Below are 19,285 nucleotides of genomic sequence, written 5' to 3' on the forward strand. Positions count from 1 at the left end.
TTCGTGACATTTTGCTGCCTGAGGTAAAGGATGAAATGCTTTTTTTCCTTAAATTTTGGCAGATGAATCTTACACAGATAGTCATTTTGAAGGGATAGCAGGCTATTTACAGGCAAGCATAACAGAGATTTTTGATTACCTGTGCATTACCAATGTTTCTTCACTATTAGATTTGGTAGATGTTAGCAGCATTTATGTGGGGAGCAATGTAGTAGCCATAGTGACAGGAAGTATCACTGCGACTACCAAATTAGGCCTGCATATCAGGTGGCAGCAAATAGTCATGGATTTCTGCCTCTCTTTGCTGCCATTTAGTGGATATCTGAATTTAGCAATTCAGATATGGCAGCCTTAATCATATCAACATAGCATCTGCCAAGCCTGGAGCGAGCTGGCTCCTCTTTATCTGTTTGTTAAATTAGGATGTTATCAATGGACCTGCTTGTGATATCACCCACAGATAAGTATATAATACAGCCAGCCCAGCCCTGCAAAAAGTAAATATCATTGTGCTGATTCAGAGCATGACTATGGCTGAGAGAGACAGAGAGAACGAGCTGATGGCATCTTTCCCCCCGTATTTACTGCCTGAGGTGGCCATTTTACTTTTTAACAATTTCCGTCCAGTTAAAAATATGGTTAGGAATGTACTGTAGGACCCCACAAACTAAGTTTCTTCCCCCTTTTTATTATGTTGTTATAAATCTTAGTATATTGTGTTGTTTCCATACATTGATATTTGTATAATATGTTTAAAATATTAATATTCTATTATTTAAATAGCTGAGAATAGAAAAGAGAAAGAAGAAACTATTCCACCAATCTAAATTACAGTTTATTTAGTGGCACCGTTACAAGCATAAAATTGTTTAACTTTTTCATCCAAAGTTGTGTATAACATTGAAAAAGAACCACTACAACTCTTATCAAAATAATGTTATATACTAGAGGTTTCGATCTTAAACTGATTACTTATTAAAGTCTCCCTTGTATTGTTGCCTATTGTGTGTGTGTGTGTGTGTGTGTGTGTAATACCTATTAATAAAAGGAAAATATAGATAAACAGAGCAAATTTAACAAGAATTAATTACTAAAAAAGAAAAAGAAAAAAGAGAAGAAGAAAAAAGAACATAAAACAAAGAACTCTTGGGTTCCTCCCCTTTTTGGACATCTGCAGATTTGCAGTATTTGTAGACCTTTAGGCCCACTTGGGAGCCAGACTGTAAGTGATTATATTTGTCATGTTGCATGACATGTTGTATGTATGGGAACCATTCTTGCTTATATTTAGTTAAAATTCTGTAGTGTATATATACTGTTAGTTTTGCCATCACTGTGTATGCTCCAAGTTTAAGTTGCCAGTCAGATATAGTCGAAGTTGTGTCTTTCTTCCAGTGTTGAGCAAAATTTGTTCTTGTTGCTGTAAGCATATATCTCATTAAATTACAATGCTTTTTACTATTTTTTTCTGAAATTATACCTAGTAGGAAAGGTTGTGGCTTCATTTCAAATTTAAATTGCAAGATTTTCTGCATTGGGCTATGTGTCTTTTCAGTATTTTTGAGTTTTTTTACTTGTCTACCACATGTGATAAAAATGTTCCTTCTGTTTCATGACATTTCCAACATTTGTTGCTGTATGATTTGTCTATCTTAGATATTATTGATGGAGTTGTGTACCATCTGTAAAATGTTTTGTACCACTTTTCCTTTAAGTTATAACTTGGTATAAATTTTATAGATTTAGTCCATAATTCTTCCCTTTGTTGTGTTGTAACTGTTTCTTTGAAATTTTGCATCCATTTTATCATACAGCTTTTGTTTGTTCTTTCTTTAAGTCATACCAAATATAAGTTTATATATACACCCTAATAGGTGGTGTTGGTTTTGTATTTGTGTTTCAAATTCTGTTTTTTTTTTCTTAGTATGCCTCCTTTCTTCTTGAGATCTGATTTTATCTTTCTGATAATTTGTAAATACATCAGCCATGGTATATTCCAGCCTTCATTAAGTAGTTTTTGCTGTGCTTTTAGTCTATTTAGTGAACAAATATCTGAGTGAACCATATCTGCATATGTAATTACATTTTTTTTTATTACTATAATTATCACTGACATGAAAAGCGTTTGAAGGAGAAGTTAGAGGTGAAATTGTTGGGCTTATTATTCCCTTTGTGGAATTCCATACTTTTATCATACTTTGTCTAATAATATGTCCTTTTCAGTTTTTATCCTCCTTTGTATCTGTACCATAAATATCTATAAAGTCCTTTGGCTAAATTGGCTCCTTCCAAAATTGCCATTCTGCTATTTAGAGATTATATGCACTCTGTTATCTATAACAGGAAGCTTGCTTTGTGGTACAGTTTAAAGTTTGGAAGGGAGAGGCTACCTCTCTCTTTGGAATCTTGTAGGATTTTTTGTTTGACTCTGGATCTTTTCTCATTCCGTAGGAATTTATTGACAGTTTCTTGCCATTCTTCCAAGATTATCTCTGAGATTCAAATTGGTACCATTTGAAATAAAAAGTTTATCTTAGCTAATACATTCATTTTGATAATTGCAATGGATCCTAACCAAGATAGCTTTAGGTCTTTCAAGGTCTCTTTTAATCTCTTGCCTATATTTTGATATATTTCTTGTTTGTTTCTTTTTTTTTAATAGTAATTTTATTAAAAATTTAACTAGTGCAATAAGAACTAATACAAAAATTTAAAAGTAAGAAAGAGAAATAAAGAAGCGAAAGATAGAAATAAGGATTAAAAAGTGCAGAAAAAGAAAAAAAGAAAAAGGCAAAGCAGGAGGAAAACAAAAGAAAAAAAGGAAAAAAATAAGAATAAAGAAGTGGCTTCTGATCTTTTTCTCAGCAGTATAAGTACAATTATATATTAACCTCTCTCTCTAGAGTTGCACCATAGCTCTCTTCTTTCTATAGTCAATCCTTCCTAATAATCAAAACCATAAATCACAAATTGATTTTCTTTTTTACGCAAAAAGTCCATAAGAAATGTAGATATTGTCTTTTCTCAAATCAATTTAGCCATCTCAGCAAGTTCTGTCATCTTCATCAACCATTCCTCCATTGTGGGTATTGTCAAGTCTTTACATCTTTGTGCATAAAATAATCTTGCTGCATTTATCATATATATAAACAATTTTCCATAACTCTTTTCTAACTGTGTATCCATTAGTCCTTGGAGAAAGAGTTCTGGCTTCAATTGGATGTTAACCTTCAACATCCTCTGTATCACTCTATGTATTTGAATCCAATTTTTTTTAGCTTTTTTGCATGTCCACCAAGCATGGTAGATGTATAGATTCTATACATTTATACATCCTAGATAATTTTTCTGGTGTCATGTACCAGTGATACATCATTTTGTAAAAATTCTCTTTAAGTTTATAATATAATGTACATTTCAGCCCTTTTAACCACATATTTTCCCATTGTTCCATCTGTATATTATAACCAAAATTTTTGGCCCACTTTATCATACATTCTTTCTTAATCTATTCTTCTGTTTCGAATTTCAGTAAGAGTTTACACGTTTTCACAATTACATGTTCATCATTTATACATAATTCCAATTACAATTCTGTCTTACATTGTTCAATACCATGAGTTTGTCTACTTCAAATTTTTCTGATAGTTGTAAATAAGAAAACCAACCAGCTATGTCATACTGCCATCAGTTGTTCTCTTGATTTCATTTTATATTCCCCTTGATGGTATTCTAATATCTCTTGATATATTAACCATTTATCTTTGCCTGTTGTTTCTCTCCTATAAAATGCTTCTTGTGCTGAGAGCCATAAAGGTGCTTTTGGGCACAGCCTGGATTTATATCTATTCCATACTGTTAATATGGCATGTCCAACAAAATGATTTTTAAAATCTACATTAACTTTAACTTTATCGTACCATATATATCCATGCCATCCGAACCACAGGTCCTGCCCTTCTAACTCTTGTTCGTTTCCTGTCAAGTGCAAGCCTAGATATTTCTCTGACCTGACAGCCAGATTCTTCTTGCAAAAAATTGATTTCTTCTTGTGTTAAAAATCTTGTAATTATTTTTGTTTTCTGAACATTGATTTTATATCCAGAATATTCTCCATAATTACAAATTGTTCTCATTAACCATTTTATTGCCTTTTGTGGTTCTGTGATAGTTAATCTATCGTCTGCATAGCATTTAAGCTTATATTCCTTTCCATGAATTTTGAGACCTGTTATTTATCATCTCAGATTTTTTCTTCCAGTATTTCTAATGCAATGATAAATAGTAAAGGAGAGAGTAGACATCCTTGCCTTCACTGATTTGAAAATCTGCAGAGAATGCTCCATTAGCCATAATCTTTGCTTTTTGCTGTTGATATATGCTTTTAACCCAAACTTGAAATTCTTCTCCGGGGTTCATTTTATTCAGTACTGCCAGCATGAATTGCCACTGCAAAATGTCAAAGGCTTTTCCCACATCCAAGAAAATTAGTGCAGCTTTCTTCTTCTTTTTATTTATGTGTTCTATTGAATTTAATATAAATCCTTTATATTTCTCCTTGGAATAAAACTAGTTTTGTCGATATGTATAATGTCTGAAACACATTTCTTCAATCTGCCGGCTAATATTGTCGTAAACATCTTATAATCTACATTTAGCAGGGAAATTGGTCTGTATGATTGTGGTTTCTCTGGGTTGCTCCCTTCTTTATGAATCAAAGTTATATATGCTTCTTCCCACTAGGTTTTAAAGGCCCAATCAGCCATCACAAGGTTATCATAGTGTATCCTGATAAAGTTTGCTCTATCTTTAGAAACTGTATAGAAGAGGGAAAGATCCAAAAGGCTTCTGAGACAGGGGAAAGGAATGAACAGGAGTGTTTCCTCCACCGTAATTCATAGCTGGGCATTGTTCCCTATTACAGGAGTTAATGAAGTTCTTTCACCTGCTCCTTTGCTTGCTTTTTCCCCCTCTATCTCCCACTGGCTCTTGATCAGGGGCTGTTCTTTTTTACTCATCTTGTTGGGAGCTGGTAGGGAATGTTTCCCCTGTGCCTGCCTACTTGCCACCAATTCTCCTGTGCTATCCTTTCTATTTTGGAATGCCTTTGTCCACTTGCTTGAAACTGCCGCAACTACCTCTCTTATAAAATCCTTTGCTAGCCTTCATAATTGTACCTCTTGTATTGCTGCTGTCTTTCCTAGCCACACACAAGCCTCCTCTGTGCATTTGCTCACTCAAGGCTGCTTTTAGACCCTGACTGTTCTCTTGCTATCTCCATTCACATTCTTCTCTTCCTCCTGAAATACCAGATGTCCTGCTGGCTAAATGTTGCCACTGTTTCTGTTGTGCTTTCGTCTCCTGACTCCTCTGACCTTCTATGCAATGTGTGCTGTGCTGCATTGAAATCATGGTAAATACAACATAAAAATGGACACTGGCTGAAAAAGGCCAAATCTGAGCCCCACTGGGCTCCTCCTCTACCTCCCATCTACTTTTGAGATAAGTTGAAAGCAAATGGATGACTGCGGCAACTAGCATGACTTAGAAATAGGCTCATCCTACCACAAGGACCTGTCCTCATTTGAGTGGATAGGTGACTTATGGGAGCCAGTGTGGAATGGTGGCAGTGAGTGAACTGGGATGACAATTTAAGTAATATTTGTTGAAGAAAAGTAGAGGCCATACCAAAGAATTTTGGCAACTGCTGTAATTTAAGGATATGCTCTATATGTATGTGTTCAAACCTTCTGCATTTTATTCTTCTTCCTGTTCTCCTTACTTGGTTCTTGCTTTTGAGTGGACTGGTCTGTTTCCCATCAATCTTTGGTTTTGTAATAGTCAGTTTTACTATCATCTTGTTTTTCAGTGAGTGGGTAAGGATTAACTATCACAAGTATTCAGCAATCCACAGATATTTAATTAAGATTAATTATTTTATTTTCAGAAATGTTTTAACATTTCTTTAGAACTAAAATTAATAGCAAGACATTCTTTTGACAAAAGAATCCATCTCTTGACTCCTAGAACTCAGTGAGTGAAAGCAAACTTTTTATCTTCTGACCGTCTTTTTTTTAGAATTAGGATGAGGAAAGTAACTTAAAAATCCAGGCCTCAAAATAATTCCTTTTTTTTTTTTTAACATAAACATATCATCTTCAGAAAGAGGACTACTCTGCAAGATGGTTTACCCTACTTCATGGCAAGCCTAGCCCTGAGATGAAGGTTAATGTACTAAATTATTACCTCCCCACAGAAAGCAGATGAAATATGTCATAAAAATGCTGAATCTGATATTACTTCCATGGGTTGGGGTGAAAAAAAGGTTACAATTTTCTCTCCAATCTGTCATTGATTAGATTTATATATTAAATATATAATATCAACAAATACGAACATAAATGCTATACCTAAATGCCACTGGGTAACTCATAAATTCTCAAAATGTGATACATGAACCACTTGTGGTCTGAATTCAACAGATCATTTACCTCAGCCTGTCATGTTTACCACCAACTGTTAGCCAGGCCAGTTCCAGCTCACTGCCTCACTCTCTTTACTTACCTCCATTCTGCTGGTTCAGCGAAACAGATCAGTGGCTGAAAACTAGTTTGTTGAAACGTTCCAATGATGGTACAAGAAGCAATGTATTAAAATTAAATTAAAACTGACAATAGTGTATTTAACAACTGTGAGTCCATATGTGGTATGCTAAGTGAAACTCTAGTCTTGCACAAGCAATCCAAAAAGAAAAGTGCAAATAGGAAATATGACAAAGAATACCTGAATATGGGATTTTATTGGGCTGGATGCTCTTCCTCAGCTTCTTAGTAATCAGAAATTTGTGTTGAAATACATTCTTGCCCAGCAAGTTTGTGCTTTAAGTTATTATTATGGAATGGGGCACATAAAATAATTGAAGTTGTAAATAAATTCTTAATTTTGGGTTATAATGCTTGGTGCAAAATTTGGTTTAAAAATGCCTTTAAAAATGGGGAGGATGGGAAGGTATACACAAATACAGCTATAATTGTCACTGTATTTGCTAGGTGAACTTCCATGCTCAAAGATAAAAATACAGGGAGAGAGTAATTGAGTGGTCCTTACATGTTCCAAACATTTATGAACTGGTCCATTATTGTAGAAAGGTCGAGGAAACACTAACATTAACTGTTAGGACTGTGCAAGTGTCAAAGAAAGCTAGATTGCTGAAGTTTAAAAGATAATTAACATAAAGTATGGCTTCTTCTCCCACTCATTTTGTACAGGCAAATGTATCCTCACCTGTCCCAAACACTGGTTAAGGTGCCTGTTTGTATAATTACTCAAAGGGAAAAAATGCATGAGATATTGCTGTAAGGTGTTCCCCCTTATAACTAGCTAGAGAAAATAGAGGTGTGCAACACAGGATTTGGTATTGCAGATGAACTTCTAAGAAATGGGAAATGCTTTGGATAGTTGCTATAAAGGAAAACAAACTGAAGGTCATTTCTCTAGGCGAGTAGCTCTAGGCTTGTGTTAGTTCCCACAGTGAATTCCAAAGCAAACACTTGACACCTTGAATAAACAAAGGCGGGCAATTAGATACAGCCAAGTTCTGTCTTTCAGTAATGCGTAAATGTTGTATAAGGTGTGTCTATGTTTTAGGTTTGTTTTTGTAAGGTGCGTGATCTCTGCATCATAACACCCTCCCTCCCTCACCCGCAAAAACCACAAAAAAGTGGTTGAAGTAGTTTGCTGAAAGAGAAGGAGAAATAAGTTTTAACAAAAGTTTCAGTATAAGTGGTACATGTGGAATCAAAGACATAAGAAGTCTAGTAATTAAACAATTCTGAATGAATTTGGTTTACTGGACCTTTGCTGACATTCCATTGATTTGGTTAGTATTCAGATTTCATTTAGGTTAGTAGACATATTTTCTGTTCTGTCATTCTGTTATAGTAGTTTTGACTTTCTAAAAAGTGAATGCTTTCTTCACATATGATATAAACTTTAATGTTCTAAAACCTCACAAGAAAAGAGAAGGAAAGCACTGATCAATAATATAATTGGCAGAAGTAAAAAACTCTGATATTTGACATAGGTAAACATACTTTCCTTCCCAGAAATGCAATAATAAATAAAGTCTAAGAACCTCCAAAGCTGTCCGCAGATAATAACATCTCCCTCCAAACATCTTTTTTTTTTTAAATGTGTGTGCATGTGTATGGGGATGGGGGAGTAGGTTTGTTTGGAAAAAGTTAAAGATTAAGTCAGTAACAATTTGTTTGCATAGCATTAGCAGGTGACTGTGCTTTGTAAGAACGTTTGAGCTTTGAGCCTTTTGTATCAAGCAAAACTCCATCACCAAATCTAATATCTTAAATGCAAAGAAATATCAGCTTATAATTTTAGCCATAAAAATAGTTCTGATTCTTATGAATGTAATCTTAATACTATATATATTTGAGGGGTTTTTTTTTCTTGTAAAAATTGTTAGCCATATGGTGTTTTACCTTATTTAAATGGGTATATTTATTGCTCACTGTAGAAAACAAATTTAGCTAGCGCTCTGTTGTTTTGTAATTCATTCTCTTTGGGCCAAGTTCTGTGGTATACATGAAAGCCATACCCAGTTAGGATGCTGCAGTGGTTAGGATATTTTTTCTAAACCTGATGCCCTCTAGATGCACTAAGACTGTATGTCCCAGATTTCCGTGCCAGCATTTATTCCCAGATTGACAAAAAATTGGATTGAAATGTTTAATTAGAATCAAAGAGAGCTGGCTTCAAGGCCCTGCACAGTCACAATGCTTACTAGATTTCATAGGACTGTTGTGAAGAAAAAGCAAAAGCTGGGGTAGCCTTTATATAGTGCCTAAGCTCCTTGAAGGAAGGTTGGTATAAATATGTAATAAATAAAATTCAGTGGAGTATACATTTTTGCAGGCATCTCTGTGTTGACCCATTGCTCTCTTCTGTATCTAAATTAAGTCGGATAGAGGAATATGAATATATAGAAGGTAGGTTGGTGTAAGAATGGAAAGAAAAGAGTTATTGAGTTTTCTAGACTTGGAGAGAGTCTATAGTGAAGAAATGATTTCTGCCCAGCTCTTGAACAGGGAGAGTGTCAGGTAAGTTTAAGCTCTAAGCCTATTAGATTCAAGGGGAATTTGTTTTAGATGTGATATGTATTACAGGTAGACCTTGTTGAATGACCATTCGTTCAGCGACCGTTCAAAGTTACAGTGGTGCTGAATAAGAGGGACTTGCAACCATTCCTCATAATTGCGGCTAACACAGCGTCCCATGGTCATGTGATCACAATTTGGGTGCTTAGCAACTGGCTCACAATTATGACAGTCACAGTATCCCATGGTCACATGATTGCCATTTGCGACCTTCACTACTGGCTTTCAACAAGTAAAGTCAATGAATTGTTAGAAAGAAATCTTACCAGGTTCATTTCCAAGCCAGGAATAAAATGCTTAGACAGTTGCTTGGATCAGAGGTGAAATTTATTTCTGAAAGTGAAATGTATAGAATCAGCTGTTGGGGCAGCCCCAGTGAGCCCTCCTCTTTAAGCCCTTTATATAGAGAAACCTTGCTATTGTTCCTCAAAAGCATGCCCTTCAGGAATTCCAAGAAAATGCACTTAGCTGGCATTCCAAGAAGGAGCCCTCTGTAGTTAGGCACCCTGCTGAGTTGCAGTTTTCTGCTTGTGTAGTATTTGTTGATTGAAATGATAATCTCCTCAGGGAAAGGATCCCTCCTTATTTGATCAAAGTGATCTGTTAAACCTCAGCCAGGAAGGAATGTTATTAGCTTGGCATCTCTTCCTGTGTTTTAATCTATTTATTGGGCCTATTCTAACTGTAGTTTCTCACCTTTTGCTTTGTGGTGGGGAAGACTGCATGGCAGGGGGAAGACTTCATTCTCATAGGGGAAGCCAGCAGGAGGTCGCAAATGGCAATCACATGACTGTGGGATGCTGTAATTGTACAGGATTTACTTAACAATGGCAACTGGGACTGCCATTGTAAGTCGGCATGGTCTTTTGTTGTTCACCCTGATGACCCATGACTGTCGTGCTAGGTTTACCATCAATTCCGTTGTGAAATATACGGATGATACAACGGTGGTGGGTCTTATCAGGGATGACAATAAGTGGGCTTATAGGGAAGAGGTGAAGGGTCTGGTGGAGTGGTGTAATAAAAACAGTTTGGTGCTAAATGTGGAAAAAACTAAGATTATCATAGATTTCAGGGGGAACCAGTGTAGTCACACTCCACTTTTTATTAATAACATAGCTGTGGAGTCAGTAGCATTAGATTCTTAGGGGTGCAGTTAACGAATAGTCTGACCTGGTCCCTTAACACCTCATTTTTGGTGAAATGAGCGCAGCAACATTTGCATTTTTGCGCCAGATGAGGAAAGTACATCTCTCATCCTCCATTCTCCTTACTTTCTGTAGAGGTACTATAGCAAGTGTACTCACTAACTGTATTCCCATCTGGAATGGAGGCTGTAGTACCTCAGACAAGAAGTCTGTGCAGAGGGTAGTAAGGGCAGCAGAGAAGATCATTGGGATCTCGCTGCCTCTCATCCAAGATCGTGCACTGTTTGTCTAGAGCTCGAAAGATCGTCAATGACGCCTCCCATCCTCATCATGGCCTGTTTTCTTTGTTACCTTCTGGGAAGAGGTTCCACTGTATCTGATGTAGAACAGCCAGATTGGGAAATAACTTTATCCCCCAGGCTATTAGATGTCTAAATGTTTAAATATCAAATGTATAGAATGTATATTTTATAATTGTATTTTAGTGTATGATTGTAAGCCAATTGCAACGGAATTTCATTTTATTATGCACTTGATGTATAGTGTATAGTGAAATGACAATAAAGTTATTATTCTCTTCTATATTCTCTTCTCTTCTTCTCTTCTCTTCTTCTATATCCATCTTAGTGATATTCAAATGGTCACCCAAACATACTGTAGACCTGGAATCATCCAAAACATATTCCTCTTAGCTAGGCTGGTTGTTGGATACTCCTGGATAACATTGCTAGACTACTTCCTGTTGTATTTGAGATTTGTTTGAATAACAAGGCCCTTGTGAGCTGTATGGTTTTCCTCTAATCTTGGCCATTGCTGTGACTTATGGTATGTTTCTTGTTCTTGTCTTCTAGCTTATCTTCAGGTTCTGATTTGTTCTTCAGTCTTATCCACTGCTTGTCCTAAACCTCTTGGTTATTGTCTCACTTTAGATAGTTGCCAATTTATAAATAGCAACTGCTGGCAATTACAAATACCTTGAGTTCTCAATTTGGTCACATGCCACTTTTATTACTGCAGTCTATATTTCAAGATTTACTATATTTTTAAAAAATAGTTTATGTGGTAAATACTATGTCAGTTATTTTACAGCTGTAGTCCATACTGTATACTAAGAGTGGAATAAATTTCACATTCTGATGGAGCTTGCACCTGTGTAAACATGCATGGGACAGCACTGTAGATTTGTGTGGCATGTTGGAAGGTATAAGGTTGGATATGAAGAATAATTAACTGAAGAAAACCAGCCAGCTCTGCTGTGCAAACACTTTTTAAGAATCAGCACATTCTTGAACAGTTGTCATTGCTTCTGGGAGAAATTGCACTTAGTTTTAATAAAAGCAGTTTATTTTTTTCTCATTACTTTATAGCAAGGAGTTTACTTGAGTTGGGATGAAAGGAGGGGTACCATTCAAATCTAGTTCATACCAATTAATTTGCTTGCTTGGATAGTGCCTAGTATTTACTTGGTACACAAAGTCTGTGATTCAAAGAACTACTTTAGAAGAGGCTAAAAGCTTATTCTGCCTCACTTAGATTTTTAGTATTTATTTAGCACAGTAAATTAATAATTATCATTAGAGACTGCCTTAGCAGACAGTTCTTCAAATGCTACTCCTTGATATTATGTGGTTTGCCACACCCAAGATGGATTTGCTTTCTCCACATGGATATACAATAGGAATGGTCAGGATAATGTACTAAGAAGAGATGTACAGGCCTGACTTGCATGATAAATTTGATTACAGTTACACTGACATTTCCCTGTGCCACCCAAATAGCATTATAGCTTTCTTTCTCTGTATCCTGAGAGTCTTCTTACATGCTGTTGATATATCAGATAGAGCAGTTGAATGTAAAATGGGGTTTGAGAAAATCTAACTTCCAATCTCCACCTGTCAGATTCAGTGGATGATTGTGGTGAGCAATCTCCACAATCCATCTCCAAGGAAAAGGAAATCACACATTTTGCCCTAAACTTTGCTGGGATAAATGCATATTAATAATAATGTTTTATTTTCATTTTTAAATGAAATTTTGTAAAGAGTCTTTAGTTGATGAATAAATATCAACCTGCACTAAACAAATTGGGTTATTTTTCTCTAGGGAAGAAGATTCAGCTTAAAAATTGCCACTGCTTGAATGATGATTGGTTGATTAGTTTAGGGAAACACCACCCTGAGTGTTTCACTCTTGATCATTGCCATGATAAAGAACAGAGAATTTCTGAGGTTGGGCTAAAGCAATTCTTCCAGTACTGTGAAGGATCTCTCAAGGTAATGTCCATTTTAGATATACAGCTTGGTTTTGTCTTTGTAATTACAGTAAGTTGGGAAATATTCATGATTTTTAATTAGAATTTTATTAAGACTTTGAATTATATTATTCTGTGTGAACATAGTATAATATCAGTGAAATAAGAAATAAAGTTTCTTCTTTCCTGCTTCCTGAAAAGCCAATGAAGTCACCTGACCAATAGGAAATGGAATCCTATATTTAGTATCAGATAGAGGTTGAGTCTTTCTTCTTTCAGCACTAGTTTATCATCAGTATGTTCAAGTTTTTTTTTAACTTTGAGGAGGTAGACAGCTAATTATACATACATACATACATACAAACTACTGAGTTCTGATGCTCACAATGGGCCATACTCTTCCCATTTTAATACAATATCAATAATATTGACTTCCAGAATTTAAAAATATAGTCTATTTAAAACCAAGCTCTACTAACTTCAGTATGGTTTCCATATTTACATTAATTCTGATTTGTAATGAACTATGAGTAACAGTAGATTAGATATTCTTATCCAGTTAGTTCCTCCCTTTATAGAATCTCTTCCATCCAAGAGCTGGGGAGGAGATCTTATTTAATTCTTTCTTCTAAGTCCTTAGAACAGGTACTGGAGGGCTCCTCAGGTAAAATTTTTAAAGTTCCAAGGAATGTAGGGAAGAGCAAAAAGTCCTGTAATATACACAGAAGTTCACTCATACATGTTAAATTTGACCTAAATATAACTAGATTAAAATCTGACCAGACAAAATAATACAGATCATTCTAACTATTGCATTAATAGAGAGCCAGTTCATAAACAGTAAGTGAATACCAATTATTGATCCAAAAATATATATTTAGAATTGCATTGTCTTTTCAAGTGAAGTGAAAACTTTTTTGCTATCCCCCAAGCTTCATAAATGATGATTCTTCCTATATTCCAAGTGTTTGGTATATAATTTGAAAGTACATTCCCATTTTCAACCCATTTTGATCTTTGTAACTTCATATTACCAAATGTATGGCTGTTAAACCAAAGCAGGGCTATAGTGGAACAAACCCACTATAGAAGAGTTTCTCCTTTTTTACTCTTCCAACATGATGAGGTTGACAACCAATCCTTTTAAACATTCCATGGGGTGCCCAATAGATATGAAAGTAAATATTATACTGAATTAGTTTCATCTTAAGATCATAAGAAATATACATAGCATTGTTTAAAGCTGTTAGCCATTGACTGCTTAATATGGGACATTCTTTACTGCAGAGTTCTTGCAAAGGATTAGTATCCATCTAAGTGATACTCAGATGGTCATCCAAAAATACTATCGACCTGGAATCATCCAAAACATATTCCAATACTAACAATAATTCAGGATATTTAAATGCTACTAATGCATATGGACCAAATTTTGAATCGCCATAATGTAAATAAAGAAAGAGAGCCAGTTTGGTGTAGTGGTTAAGGCATCAGGCTAGAAATTGAGAGACAGTGAGCTCTAGTCCTGCCTTGGGCACAAAGCCAGCTGGGTGACCTTGGGCCAGTTCCTCTCTCTCAGTCCTAGGAAGAAGGCAACTGCAAACCACTTTTGAAAAACCTTGCCAAGGAAACTGCAGGGACTAATCCAAGCAATCGCCAGGAGTCGACAGTGAGTTGAAGGCACACACAGACAAATGAAGAAAATCTAGGAGCTTCTCTTTCCTATAGAAGAACTCTTAATATTTTTTATTCTGCTTATAATAACTTAAGATATATTAGCTGAGACATACCACTAGGTAAATACATCAGCATTAAAGTAATATCAATTTTAATATATTTTTGCTTTATTAATCATGTTTAACTTTTCTATAAATTCAACAGAATTTTTAACCATCTGCTTTTGGCAATTTTTATCTGAGATTAAAAATTTGATGTATTTCTATCTATACATGATTAAAGTTTCCTTGGAATTATTACTCCCAGATGTTTCAAGCAACAAGGGGAACTCTACTTTTTACAAATTTTCATAGAAACATTAGAGCCTGTAGGAGATAAGAAACTTATTCCAGTGAATTGAATAACCTGATAAATTAACAACGTTGTACAATATAAATAATTGTTGTACAATATACAATATAATTATCAATAAGACATGATATATCATCTACATTAATAACAGCTTGCATTCAACCCACTTGTTCTTATTCTGAACACGTCTTCCCTTTGTCTAATAAGGCAGACCAGTGGTTCCAAAATCAAATTAAAAACAAAAGGGCATCTATGACAATCTCCATAAGACATTTTGATAGATAAACAGGTAATTCTATTTGTAGTAACACTTACATATTAAAGGCCATTTTCGCAGTCAATAAGACCACGACTCTGATTTCAATTTTTCTGACTGTATATCCAGAACAACAATTAGTTATCTAATATTATCAGATACTTGATATTTCATAAAACCAGGCAGTGCAAAATGGATAACTAGACGTAATATCATCTGTAATGTGTGTGCCAGGGTTGCTATCAATATTTTGCATCAATATTTAACAGGGAAATTGGATGGTAGTATGCACAACAAGAGTTATAATCTAACTAAAAAAGTTGGAAAAGCTGTTTTTTAAAAATGTATTATTATAGACCTCCAGTAATATGAGGGCAAAGGATTCAATCTATGTTTCACACCACTCAGTATTTATTTATGAATTTTTAAATTAATCAACCACTGTGATCAAGACAATGCACATAAGCAACAGCTTCAGCCAATGCAGTACAGGTAGTCCTCAGGTTATGATCATTCGTTCAGCAACTGTTCAGAATTACAACTGTACTGAATGAGTGGTACTTACAATGGGTCCTCATAGTTCTGACTGTTGCAGCATCCCTGCAGTCATGTGATCATGATTTCCAATGTTCCCCACTGGCTTCCCACAAGCAAAGTCAATGGGGAAGCCGGCAGGTAGTCGGACGTCGCGGTCATGTGAGACCTTGTTTAACAACAGCAACCAGGACTGCTGTTGCTAAGTGATGTGGTCATGTGAAGTTGTACTTTATGACTACATCACTTAGTGATGGCAATTCTGGTCCCAATTGCTGTTGTAAGCTGAAGACTACCTGTTTATATAATATATAATCATTCCAACTCCTCTTTTCCTGGTGTCCATTAGAGAGGAATGCAGCTAAATAGGCAACTTGATTGTGTATAATCTTAGGAAGTGTTATATAAAAATGATTAATATCTTCCTTGCTTTATACAGTTCTAATGTGGGTTGTCTAACATAGGTGCTCAAAAGTTCTTTATCTATTTCCACTCCCAAATTTTCAAGTTTAACTTTTTAATTTTGATTTTTCAGTGAAGCTTAAGCGATAATATGACCCCATCTAATAAGTGTAAAAGGACCCGAAATAGTCAATAATTCACAAAATCTCTATTTATGAAAATAAATTATTGAACCGCTTGTTGCATCTTTTTATAAAAAGTGAATCCTTTATTAATGATATAAATACCATATAGAAAAATAGGACGACTCTTTGTTGTAGTACCTGATAATGTTATTGGGGCATGATCAGATATAGCAATAGTACATATATTAAATTTATTAATCCATTCAGCTTGAATATTTTCCAAGACTAAATTTTCTGTTTCAACTGATTCCAGTCTTATTGTGAACAAAGAATTATTGGCATATACAAGTAATGAATAAAAGGCCAAAAATTAAATTCAGGGACATGCAGCATTCAAAAGAATGAGATAGGCAAGTGGCTCTGAGTTTTTTAAAAATGATGATAAGCTTGGTTTGGTTTTCTCTGTATTGAAACTAAATTCGGGCGAAGCTGTCAGCTGCCAGTTTAAGAAGCTGCTTTCCTTTCAAGTGAGGGAGAGGTAGACATTTGTCTTCATTTTTTTTTTTCAGTTTTGGATCATAATAACTTAAGCAAGAAAACCACTAGCCAATCCTTTAGATAGGATTTATTTTTCTGCTCAACAATTAAGTAGTAAGGATATCAAAAGGAAATAGCTCTTAGTTTGGGAGTTATCAAAAATTGTAATTCAGGATGTTGCCATAACAAACTGGCAGTTTGCTTCAACCAATATAATTTTAGAGTGTGGTGATAGAAATGAGAATTAGATGTTGACCTAGTCTTTTGTTGAGTTCATCCCAAGAGGACAGATATGTGGGGTGGGGTAGTATGCTTTGCTTTTCCTCCATAATTTTCTCTTGCAAAAGGAGTAAGTTAATTTAACCAGCTCCAGGGATGCCCTTATTTTATTGTCAGGTTGGAAGTATGGTGGTTGATATGTAGTTCTTCCAACTTGCCCCATGGCTTGATCCAGAATTGGAAAGACCCAGAAGTTTTTTTTTTTTTTTGAGATTGGAAAAGGAGATCCAATCAATCCAAGATGCCAAGCTAGGAGCCCCAAGGATGCAATTTAAATTAATTAATCCTATTGCTATTTCAAGAAGTATTTTCTTATGTGAGCCATTTGTAATCACCCTTCTAGTATCAGTATTCCACTAAGATTAATTAATGTTCGAATGGTACTTTAAGATGAAAAGCCTAAGGAGAAACTATTTTTTATTAATAGATCATACCAGACAGTACATTTATCACACTGCAAAATTACAGCTTAGAAATTAGTAAAATTATAAGTAAAATAAATACAAATTAAAAAGAAAAGTGATGTTTGATTTATTGTTAAACTTTTGCAAGGCAGTATCGTCCTGAGCCATTCTATACAAATTATATATTGTTAGTGCAATTGAAATAAAGAGGTGCTTTTGTTTATCCCTGCAGTATAATCATTTTGAGAAATGATGATGGAAGCTGACAGAAGAACTGGAGATAACAAAAACATATTGAGAACTGCAGATACAGTACAAGTAGTTCCTGGATTAAGAATGCTCGGGTTACAGATGACCCATAGTTAAGAATGGAGCCTATTGTAGCAAAATTTGAGTTAAATATACAAAGATTTGAGTTAAATACACAGTAGTTCAAATTCATTACGCAATACTACTTATACAGTATTATACAATAATACTGTTCCGGCTTACATATACATTTGACTTAAGGACAGATCTTGGGAATGGAACTTGTTCTTGAACTGGGGACTACTTGTACTTTTTCCCCCTTCTTTTTCTTTCTTTTGTCTCTCATAAACCATGTAGAATTAAATAGTTGCCATGAGGCACAGACCTGAGTGTGAAGTTTAAGCTATAGTAATGGAATCTGGATAATCTTTATGAACCTTCAATCCTTTGATTTGATTGTTACAAAAACTTTGTCTAGAATTTAATTTGAAGGGAAGTTTACTGTAATAAACTTTATTTTTTCTTCTAACCATCCTGTTGTAAACATAAAAAGTAGGATTGGGTATTGTTTTAGATTCAAGGGATGCTTTGGAGAATACAGGGGTTTGCACGAAGCAACTATCAGGAATTTCTTAAACAAAACACATTTTTCCCAGGATCACATTGTAGTTGTGAGATCCCAGGAAAAGAAGAGCAGCTGCTTTAAGGAACTGCTGACAGGTCCCAACTTCCAAGCACCTTTTTTGCTTTACAACTGAAACGAGGCATTGCTGTAATAAAACAGGTGATTGATGTATCAGAAACGTTAATAAAAGTAATTGTTTCAGTCAACTCATTGCAATTTCCTTTCTTTCCTGTTTTGTATTTAGGAACTGAATATAAAAAACTGCAGTGGTTCTGGATTTAAAGGGGACAGAGTTCTACTTAATGCAAGCACCTTTTGCCATAACTTGGCAGTTGTAGATATAAGTTGGACAGGAGCTACTGATTTAGGACTCATTGCCCTAGTAGAAGCTTCTAGAAGGTATGAAAAAAAAAAACCCCTGAAAACCCCTATGCCACAAATACTTATATCACCATTTTGTACATCCATTTGCAAAACAATGGGAGAGGCCAGTTAGACTAATCACATCAGAGATTACACAGGAGTGTGACACCTGCAACAAAAGTTGCAGTTTGGAATGCCCTGTCCTGCTTTCTGCCAAGATACTTCAGTTTCATTCACTATATTGTTCTGTTCTCCTCTCCGTAAGACTTTAATAATTTATGAGCAATTCATTGTTGATGTCTCCCTCTCTCTCTCTTTCTCTCTCTCTCTCTCTCTTGTATTTCTATTAATCTGGGGGTTCTCTTTGATGATTCTACTCACTCAAGCCCTGGTTACCTCATGACTTGACTACTGCAATGTTCTCTGCATGAGGCTGCCTTTGAAGACCACCAGGAAGCTTCAGCTGGTCCAGAATTCAGTAGTGCAGGCATTGATGGGCATACCTTGATATGCCCATGTAACATCTCTGCCAGTTTGCTTCAAGGTGAAGGTTATTACCTATAAAAGCCTACATGACATAGGGCACGGTTACTTGAGGGACTGCTTGTCTCCCACAGTATCTGCCTGGCCAATTCAGTCTGGCAGGATTGGCACGCTCCAGGTTCCTCTAGTTAAACAATACCATTTATTGGAACCTTGCAAATGTGCCTTCTCTGTAGCAGTGCCTGCCCTCTGGAATGAGGTTCCCCTGAGTTCTGGACAGCTCCCACCTAGCTGATGTTTTGAAGGGCCTTGAAGACCTGGCTCTTTTCCCAGGCCTTTTGCGAGGATGAGTGAAGCCCCTTTTGGATTGTGTGTGTTTGCTTCTTTTTGTTCCTGTCAGTTTTTTTGTCATCCTTGCTATCTTTATTCTT

The 19,285-nt window shown here is 35.5% G+C and overlaps 1 protein-coding gene across 1 annotated transcript in view; it reads left to right on the forward strand.

Annotated features, from left to right (window-relative positions):
* The window catches only part of LOC112540329 (uncharacterized), a 63,713-nt gene that overhangs the window by 19,619 nt on the left and 24,809 nt on the right, over positions 1-19,285 (forward strand). Inside the window, 2 exon segments of the mRNA XM_025164891.2 lie at positions 12,422-12,591; positions 18,253-18,407. Of these exon segments, the coding sequence (XP_025020659.2) occupies positions 12,422-12,591; positions 18,253-18,407 (325 nt within the window).

This window comes from Python bivittatus, unplaced genomic scaffold (assembly GCF_059951505.1).
Source record: "Python bivittatus isolate LINGU-HERP-01145 unplaced genomic scaffold, Pbiv_v1 ctg000850_np1212, whole genome shotgun sequence".
NCBI classification, from domain to species: domain Eukaryota; kingdom Metazoa; phylum Chordata; class Lepidosauria; order Squamata; family Pythonidae; genus Python; species Python bivittatus.